At 38.9% G+C, this 10,597-nt stretch overlaps 1 protein-coding gene across 2 annotated transcripts in view; it reads left to right on the top strand.

Annotated features, from left to right (window-relative positions):
* NSD1 (nuclear receptor binding SET domain protein 1) overlaps positions 1-10,597 on the top strand; it is a 218,246-nt gene that overhangs the window by 169,961 nt on the left and 37,688 nt on the right. For both annotated transcript variants that reach the window (XM_006873463.1, XM_006873464.1), the window contains 3 exons: positions 4,901-5,057; positions 5,796-6,001; positions 7,418-7,530. In XM_006873463.1, the coding sequence (XP_006873525.1) occupies positions 4,901-5,057; positions 5,796-6,001; positions 7,418-7,530 (476 nt within the window). The remainder of the gene's footprint in view (positions 1-4,900; positions 5,058-5,795; positions 6,002-7,417; positions 7,531-10,597) is intronic.

The raw sequence follows: 10,597 nt of genomic DNA, 5'->3' as shown, positions 1-10,597 counted from the left end.
AGGTTTTTACATTTGTCTGTGGATATCCAGGGCTCATGTATGAGATTACTAACAAGCATTACTGAATAATCAGATTAGGGACAGTTTGCTATGTCTACTAGGTGGCTAGAGTCTGATCCTCAGAGCCTATGGTTTGGACGGTCAACAACGCTTGGGCCCACAGGGGCTTGGCCTCCTGATCTAGTGCAATATTTTAATTGAAAGAAAAAAAACATATTTCTTTTACATGACTAGTAAAAGAAATACTAGGGAAGAAATAGCCTGAATTAATGATAACATAGCAAGACTTTTAAGTTTGATTTTTAAGCCCCCAATAAGGAGATGTTTTATCTATTTTTTACTTTTAATAATGACTTTATTTTTGTTGAAACAATTGAAGCAATATAGAAAAGGATACATAAAGAATAATTGACATTATTTGAAAAATTTTTGTATGGAAATGATACAAAATAGATATCTTGGATAGAAAAAATTCCACAAAATGAGACAAAGCATAATTGTTATTTTTCAAAAAAAAAAAAACTTCATTCAGAATTTATAATTCAAAATGTTTTAGTACATTACCAGATAATTTGTGCAAGTGGACTAAGGAGTTAGGGTTATGATCTTATCATGAAGTCTCCTTTATATACTTTTCATAGCTTTTTATTATTCTTGCTTTAGTTTTATATTTAAGAATCCACTATTTTTTTTAATGCCCCAAGGCATTATCTTTATTCTAAGAATATCAGTGTTTTAGTTCTTACATTTAAGTGGTTGATCCATTTTTTTTTTTTCCCAAACACTTAGCCTTTATTTTATATACTACTTTCAAATAGGATGTTAAGTTAGCAACAAACAGAACTTACAAGTGACAACAAAGGTAAATGTTTCAGGGCCCTCTGTGTACACTTCATGTCTGAGCACTTATTTGTCTGGTAAGGCAGTGTATATTGTCAAAGAAGAAATCAGTGTTCTGAGATCAGCACTCACTACTACATGTATTACATGAAACACACAACCTGAAATGTGTCGATTTGCAACTGAAGTTTCCTCAAGCTAAAATGCAAATGAACAATGAAAACGCATACAGAGCAAATTGGGCAGAGAGAATGGATAGTGCAGTGGGGGAGTGAGGTTAGCACAAGGATCAAGAGCCCCAAACAGGAATAGCCGTCCCAGTGGCAGAGCAGGCTAGGAGGGTGAGCAGCAGCCCTCTGTAGCCACCCCGAGTTCCTTCCTGCCTTCACTCAAAGTTGAACAGCTCCATGTCAAAGTTGAGGGTGGCATTGGGAGCGACTACACCAGGGTGTCTCGTGGCTCCATATGCCATGCCAGGGGTGCAGGTCATCGTCGCCCTCTGCCCCAAGATCATCTGGGCTGTGCCCTCTTCAAAACCGTTGATGACTTCCTATTTGCCAGTTCTGAACTTGAAAGATTTATTTCTGTCTCTGGATATATCAAATTCCTTCCCATTTTGGAGCATGCCTGTGTAGTGCACCACGCATGTCTGGCCATTCTTGGGGAAAGTCCTTCTGCGAAGGTCGAAGTGGGAGGTAAGAGCAGTTGATCCATTTTTGAGTTGCTGTGTTATATGGTATAAGATATGTGTTCAGATCTTATCTTTTGCATATAGAAATCATGTTATCCCATCATTTATTAAAGAGACCATTTGATTTTTTCACTGAGTGCAGTTAGCACCCTGTTGAAACGCCTGTATGTCAAATGTATGGATTCTCTTCCATTGATAATATGTGTCTACCTATAAACCATTATCACTTGGAAGCATAGTGCATTTTAAATTTCAGACTTGTGAGTCATCCTACTTTGTTCTTTTTTGTCAAGCTTTGAATATTCACAGGACTGCAAAGTCTGTTTGAACCACCAGTTGGTGATTCAGGCTCACCAGTCACTCCTTGGAAATAATATAGTATTGCTTTGAGTTGGAAACCAACTCCAAGGCATATTTATTCATAAATATTCTTATCATTAGGTGTTCTCTTCTATTACTAATTCGTAAAATTTTTTTTTAATTGTAAATTGAGTAAAAGTTTACAGGGCAGATCATCAGTTGTGCATTCAACAAATCATATACTTTGTTTCATTACAATGATTATAATCCCCTCTATGTATCATCAGTTAACAGTATTTTTAGCTCTTTTTTTTTTTTTAAACAAAACACTTAGGAATATATAATGATTTACACCACCAAATAGCACATTCTGCAAGTCTGCCTCTTGGCCGTCAGCTCTGAGTGCCTCTCTTCCCATGAATCTAGAGTCCTTAACTTCTCCCTCTCTCCATGTCCCCACCTCTGCCTCCATCTCTGTCGCTGCTTCTCTGGATAAGGTCTCACATTCCGCTTGTGCTCTTCTTCCTTGATTGTCTTAGGGTCCTTCCTCTGTTTCTGTACCGTAGGATTTACTCCCCCGTTTTTATTACAAAACTTCTGCCTTTACGATTGTGACGGTCACAATTAGTCATGATAGCAATTACTCTTCTCCCTTCATGATCCCAGGGACCTCCGCTCCAGGATAGTAACATCAACCACTCCCTTCCTTTTGCCACAAAACATCTACCTTACAATCATTCCTGATAGGGGAAATATTTTATTGCTGACTAAATCTCTTTACTTTTTCATGTCTTTTAGTTATTCTTGAGTCAATTTAGATAGTTTATGTGTTTCTAGGAATTTGAACATTTCTTCTAAGTTATCTATCTAACATGTTGCATAATTTCATTGTTTTGTTAAGTGCCTTTGAGTTGGTTCAGATTCATAACAAACAACCCTGTATACGGTTTTTCGAGGCGTTTTAAATCTTTCTGGGAGCAGAAAGCCTCATGTTTCTCTCTTGCTAGTAGACTTTTACTACACTTCTCTAATTGTTCATGGTGTTTTCTTAGTATCATTTTTTTTTTGTTTTTTTTTTTTTACTAAATGTTTTATTGTGAATTGTGTGATAATTTACATGGGAAAAAATTAGTTTTACATTCATTCTATCATACATCATTTCATTGCCATAGTTACCATCCCATCCATGCAGCATCACCCAACCAAAGGGTTTACCCTGCAAGCCTGCCCCCCCCCGCCCCCCCACCGTCCTCAGCACACAGGCCCTTTCCCTCTCTGGATCTCAAGTCCCCAGCTATTTCATCTCTTCACGTCATCTTATCTGCCGCCATCTCAGGCCTCACTGCTTCTCTGGGTAGGGTCCTGCTCTTCGCTCTTCTCCATTGTTGGTCCCAGGGCCCTCTTGCTCCTAGACTGAAAAGTTAATCACTCCCCTCCTTGCTGTAAAATGTCCACCTTTACATTTCCAACCCTCGCAATCAGTCCTGATAACAATTCTTTACTATTGCATCACAAGAGACCCATCTGCATTTCATTTCATCAGCCCTTCCTGGACAGGCTTGGATACTATTCACTGGAGACTCTACCTTCCTCCACGCCCTTTGGATCTAGGTTCCCTCTCAAAAGCATGTAAGCCAGTCACTTCTTACCTTTGTATCCCTCCCCCCATTTTGGGTAGCCAGTGTCCAAGTTGCCCATCCCTGTCCACTCTGTATGGAGGGGGGGTGGGAATAATTCTTGCAGCAGGGATTTGTTTCCTCGTTTGTGCTACTACATTAATGGATGTAGGTCAATTTTTTTTCTTTTTGTAGGGTTGGTGCTGATGTTTCCACTTTCATTTCAGAAGTTATTTGCATTTCCTCTTGTATATCTGCAAATAAATTTTTCTTTGCTTAGCTGAAGATTTGTCAATTTTGAAGAAATTTGAAAGAATTAATTTCTGGCTTTGTTTATTATCTCTCATATTTTTGTATTTTCTATATCAGTTATTAGTACGTGGGATTTTTTTTTAACACTTCTTAAAATCATAGATATTAGCAGTACCTTGAAATAGCATTTATAAACATTACTTCTAGATCTTATTTATTGCCAAGGCAGTGCATGTAACAGTACATCTCTTGTTTTTATTTTTTACCTTTTGATGACTATATTTTAACATTTGATTTTCTTTTAACTTTGTGAATTAAGTTTATTAATTTATAAATCTTAGTATGAGCAAGCTCTGGTAGCGTAATGGTTACGAATCGGGCTGTGAACCACAAAATCAACAGTTCGAAACTACCAGCTGTTCCATGGGAGAAAGATGAGGCTTTCTGCTCCTATAAAGATTACAGCCTCAGAAACCCTGTACAGGGTCACTATGGGTCGGAACCGAGTCGACAGCACTTAACAACAACAAAAGTTTGAGCAAGATCCTAAGTTTCCAAACATATTTAGAATGAGTTAAAAATCTCTACTTTAGGTGAAGAAATTAGGCACATAAATGCCTTATCATAGTTTTCTTCCCCCTTTTTTAGCAACAAAGTAGAAGATGCAAAACTATTTTGATGAAATTACCGATAAGTCATAAAATTTTAGTATCTTCAAAAAAGACAAAAATTAACCTTATGGAAATATTTGTATATACTTTCTGTGTCAAACACTAAACAAAAAAAAGTATCATTGTATTTAGTGTAATGTCCTTTACTGGAGGTAAGCAAAATGTGCCTATACACATACATGACTTTTGTAACTTTACATATGACCTCATTCCCTTAATCTAATTTTCCAAGTTGGAATGAGATCATGGTTATTAGCTGTGGCTTTCAGTAATATTGTTGAAAAGATTCTGAATAACTGTATTAAATGACTTGATCCTTGACCAGAAGATCTATAAATTGTTTATTGTTGTTTTTGTTAAGTGCTATTGAGTCAATTCTGACTAAGTGACCACTTACAGGGTTTTCCACGAGCCACTGTTAAGTTTGAATTGCCGACCTTGTGGTCCAAACTGACCTTTCAGTTCAGTACTTTATTGTGCAGCAATTTCAGCCTTGTGGTTCTAAGTACCCAACTTTTTCATTCCTATAGGAGGCAGCCTTTTGTGCTGTGATTCTTGCCCTGCTGCTTTTCATCGTGAGTGCCTGAATATTGATATCCCTGAAGGAAATTGGTATTGCAATGACTGTAAGGCAGGCAAAAAGCCACACTACCGAGAGATTGTCTGGGTAAAAGTTGGGCGATACAGGTGAGTAACCATGAAGAAGAGTGGCATTCATTCCATTTATCATTCTGTTTCTTGGCTCCTTTTTTATAGTGTTTAAATTTTTTTTATTTATTTATTTTAATGCTTTTGCTTACTCCAGAATATCTACCTTTGAACACATACACCCTTTCCATCCTCTATTCCCAATTAATTTTTCCATATGAAAAAGACAAACTTCTTTATGGTCTGTGATTATAGGACTAGTAAATGTTCTCCGTATAAAATCCACTAAAGAAAACAGATTATCCAAAATCTCACAAGATACACCAAAAATGTACATTGTTTTAGCATTGTCTTGCAGATACACACATGCGTTATGTTGTTGTCAGGTGCCATCAAGTCGGAAACAACTCATAGCGACCCCATGCACAGCAGAACGAAACAATGTTCGATCCTGGGCCAACTTCACTACCGCTGCCACACTTGAGTCCATCAGTGTGCCACCTGGCCAGTCCATCTCGTTAGGGGTCTTCCTCTTTTGCTCTGACACCCTCCACCTTACCCAGCATGACATCCTTCTCCAGCGACTGTTCCCTCCGGACAATGTGTCCAAAGTATGAGAGACGAAGCTTAGCCATCTTTGCCTCCAAGGAGCACTCTGGCTGCACTTCTTCCAAAACAGATCTATTGGTTTGGGGACTTTACTATTGACAGATATTCTTCATTCTTAGTGTCTTGCAGCCTTCCCGAGATTTTCTCATTTGTTTTTACCTCTCCTAGGTGGTGGCCAGCTGAGATCTGCCATCCTCGTGCTGTACCTTCCAACATTGATAAGATGAGACATGATGTGGGCGAGTTCCCTGTACTCTTCTTTGGGTCAAATGACTATCTGTGGACCCACCAGGCCAGAGTCTTCCCCTACATGGAAGGGGATGTTAGCAGCAAGGATAAGATGGGGAAAGGAGTAGATGGGACCTATAAAAAAGGTAACATCCATTTTGTTTCTCAGAGCAACACAGATTTCCATTGTCTTGAGTTTCTGTTCTATTAAAATTTGCAACTACTCCATTTATCAGCAAGATTCAGTCTTGGGCTGTATGTGAATGTAACCACATGATTTTTTAATAAATTTGACCCGCCCACCCAAACCCAAACCCCACTGACATCAATTTGATTCCACCCCACCACGGATAGAGCAGATCTGTTCCATAGGTTTTCATGGACTATAAATCTTTACAGGAGTAGAGTGCCCCCTTTTTATCCCCAGAGAAACTGGTGGCTTTGAAACACCAACCTTTCAGGTAGCAGCCTAACATTTTACCTACCTACCACCAATGCATTTTGAGTCCAACCTTTACTAAACTGGAATTTCCCCTAAGAACGTTTTTTGCCGTATTAGATAACCTCTTGTTTTCTGAGTATCATGCTCAGTACTGAGTTCTGGAACTACTTAATAGACTCAATACTTCACTTTTCTGATGAAGGAGTAGAATCTCAAGCAGCCATATTTGACAAAAGGATTTTTTTAATTAGCTTTGTGGGAAACAACAAAATTAACCAACAAGTGTTGAGTAAAAATTGTAAAGGTCAAAGCATGAATGCTTTGAGTCAAAAGAGATTTTTGTAAACGAGTCCAGTAATGAAGGCATTAGTAAAAATTGAGTCTTAGAATCAATAGACCACATTTCACCATTTAAGCAGCCTTAGGTTTCTCTTAGTAATGTAGATAGGTGACTCTGAAGCTTCAGCCAAATAATAAAAGTGAAACAACAGGGCACATAGTATCCTTTCATTGGTAATTACCTTATTTAGATGCCCTTTGAAATGCAATGCTTTCTACTTGATTTGAATATATTTGGATTTTGCGGAACTTGTATAAGACTGTCTGCAAAGTGAGGTGAATGTGGATTTTTAAGCAAGTGGAACTTACTGGATGTAGAATGGGATTCTTGTCCATAAAGAACAAATTTACCAAAGTTCCAGTTGCCTCATGATGTTTTAGTGGGTGCTCACGTTCATGTAGGCCCTGTGATTTATTACACAGACTTGGACTATGAGCACTGGTGCTTACTAGAGAAATTTTAGTTTAGGTCTTGTAGTTTCAGATGGACAGAGCTGACCACTAGCAAGACTGGGGAGAAGATAAAAGTACAGAGAATATTGCAAATCACAGCTGTGTATGTTCTGAACTTCACTGTTCTTACCGCCATCTAAACTTTGCACTGGTTTGTTGCATCCGCCTTCAAGGAACCAGTGTTTTTATGAGGGAAATCTAGTTATCAGCAGTCAGCACCATTCAATGTGGGTTATGGGAGAAGTGTACGTAATACATTTTTGTTGAAAAGCCAGTATGCAGCTCCACTCAGAAATTTTTAAGTGACTTATCCTGTGTATTTTCTTAGCTCTTCAGGAAGCTGCAGCACGGTTTGAGGAATTAAAGGCCCAAAAAGAGTTAAGACAACTGCAGGAAGACCGGAAGAATGACAAGAAGCCACCCCCCTATAAACATATAAAGGTGAGAAAAGGATTCAGGAAACTCCATATGGAGACACTGTTCCACTTTATTCATAATGAAATTTGTATATACAACCACAGGTGCTTTCAGGTAGACATATTCTAAGTGTCATGAAGAAAAATGATAAATTACTCTGAATTAGTTTGAATTGTATACATGGTTTAATCTTAATGGTAATGACTAATGTTAACAATACACTAGAAATACTGTGAACTGTACAAGCTTTCTTTGCCCTTAGTCTACTTGGTAAAATAGTCATCACAATTTCTCATTTTACTTAGTTTTTTACAATAGTAAAGAATAGCTTAGTTTGAAATTTTAATAAATGTTTATAAAACTACTTTTTATAAATCTCTTATTAAATGTTGGTGTTCAAACATGATAAAATATGGAAGAATGCTGCTATCAAAATAAAATGTCCCCAGTCCTTAATGCGAAATATTATTTGGTGACATCCTTCCTGAAAGACAACATCCCACATTTTTTTTTCTGTCTATAGAAAGACATCATTTATTCACTCGTTGATTTCATTTTACTTTTGAAATCTTTCATTGTGAATTGCGTGATAATTTACATGGGAAAACATCTGTTTTTCACTCATTCTGTCATATTTTGTTTTGTTTCAATGATTACAATCCCCTCCATGTGCCATTGTTAACAGTAATTGCTTCTATTCCTTTTTGTAAAAAAATTTTTAATTTGAACCAAAACATGCATGAATATTCTGCAAGCCAGCCTCCTGCCTGCCAGCACATAGTCTCTCTCCTTCCATGATTCTAGAGTCTTCAGCTGTTTTATCTCTTCATTCCATTCCCGTGTGGGGGAATTCTGTATTCCCCCACAAGCTCTGAAACTAAACTTTTTTTTTTTTTTAAGGTTTTTATTGTAGATTGAGTGATAGTTTACAGGGCAGATCATCAGTTTTACATTCAACAAATCATATACCTAGTTTCATTACAATGATTATAATCCCCTCCATGTACCATCAGGTAACAGTATTTCTTTCTAGTCACTTGAGGTTTTTTTTTGGTTAAAACAAAAAAACACCCAGGCATATATAATAATTTACAACTCAGAAGGCACATTCTGCAAGTCAGCCTCCTGGCCACCAGATCTTAGTCTGTCTCTTCCCATGAATTTAGAGTCTTAAACTGCTCATCGTTGATGCCTTTCCCGCTCTTCTTCTCACCAGTAGACCAATGTGGTCCCCAGCAAGCTTACATGCCTGTTCATGTGTTCCCTTTGAGTTTAGTCTTAGATGGTAGTTTGTCCTGAAGGAACATGATTGCTTGCTTTGATGGTGTCCTGGTGAACAACTTGCTTATTCGTGTTGACATTTTTGTGTTGGGTTTTTCTTGATGATCTTTCTTTGAAGATGTATCTTCTGCTGCTCTAGCTATTATTCTAGGCTGGTCTGCTTGTCCTTGCTAGTGGGGATGTCCCACCTCATAAAATTCTGGATGGGACTCAGGATTCCACCTAAGGTCCTATACTCTGCAAAGGCTTTGCAAGAGGACTATTTCACTGGGCAAGTTAGTATTATTTCCCCTCTTCAAACTATGCTTAGATCCTGTATCATAGAGCCCTGTAGTTCCAAGTTTGAGCATGCATCACTATTTACCTCTGTCCCACTTAGGCCATGTAAACCTCTTGAAAACTTGAAAGCCAGCCAGTTTGTGCCTTTTTATCCCCCTCCCATTTTAGGCAGCCAATGTCTAAGTTGCCAGTCTCTATCAACCCTGTGCACTAAGTGGGGGCTAGGCTTTATCCTTGATGAGAAAACTCCTCATTTGGTTGGCCTTTTGAGCTACTACAGTGGTTACGAATCAGGCTGCCAACCACAAGGTTAGCAGTTCGAAACTACCAGCTGTTCCGCGGGAGAAAGATGAGGCATTCTGCTCCCATAAAGATTTACAGCCTCGGAAACCTTGTACAGGGTCGCTATGAGTTGGAACCAACTCCATGGCACAAAGCCATAAATACAGGTGAAGTTCATCAAATTGTAGCAATTTATACTTGCTTCCTGTATCAAATTTCTTTTATCTTCCTCTAGTTGAGCTCTGGCCTTTAGGCCATCGAAGGTAAGTCAAAAACGTACTGTCTGCAAGTTTGGGCATTCTTATGTGTCTGCCCTCACTTTGTATCAGCTGGATGCTTCACTCTGAACCCTAGCCCTCTGTTTCTAGGTCACTATATATGGGCTCACGAGTTCCCAAGTCTCTGCAAACTTCGGACCAAATAGCCCTTCCTTTTTTCTCTCTCATCTCAAGGTTAGCAGGAGTCTATGGAACATGGTGGAACTCAGCTCATATCTTCATTACTGACTTTCCCCCACTTCCACTCACATTTAGACTAACACATTCGCCAGTGAGCTTGCCAATGACCTTACATACTGCTTGTGTGTTCCCTTTGAGTTTCAGTCTTGAGAGAGGGTTTGTCCTTAAGGGACTTGTTTGCTTGGCTTGATGGCTCCCTGGATGAACAGCTTGCTTGTTCTTGTAATAGCTACAAGATTGCCATTTTTGTTTTTTCTTACTGGGCTTTCTTTCAAGAAGTATCTTCTAGAATCCTGTAGCTGCTCGAGGCTGGTCTACATGGCCTTTCAAGTGGAAATGTCCCATCTCAGAAAGTTCTGGATAGGGCTCAGTGTTTCACCTATGGTTTATAACACTACAAAGGCTCCAAAGGAAGCCTATTTCACTTGGCAAGTTCTAGAACCCCTTTTAGATATTCCAGTCAGTTATAGGATGAAGATGGGCTTACAAGCTTTCTCTCTAATCATGTTTCCTGATATTCCTTTCTATCTCACTCAAGTGTCTATTTACAATATTAGGCAAGGGAAACCAGTATCCACAAGACAGTTGTTGTTGTCAGGCGCCACCGAGTCGGAACCGACTCATAGCGACCCCATGCACAGTAGAACGAAACAATGCTCGATCCTGGGCCAACCTCACCACTGTTTCCACCCCCGAGTCCATCAATGATGCCACCTGGCCCATCCATCTCGTTGGGGGTCTTCCTCTTTTTCTCTGACCCTCCACCCTACCCAGCATGACATCCTTCTCCA

The sequence above is a fragment of the Chrysochloris asiatica genome, unplaced genomic scaffold (genome assembly GCF_000296735.1).
Source record: "Chrysochloris asiatica unplaced genomic scaffold, ChrAsi1.0 scaffold00242, whole genome shotgun sequence".
Taxonomy (NCBI): Eukaryota; Metazoa; Chordata; class Mammalia; order Afrosoricida; family Chrysochloridae; genus Chrysochloris; species Chrysochloris asiatica.
This window is presented reverse-complemented; position numbering and strand designations above follow the sequence as displayed.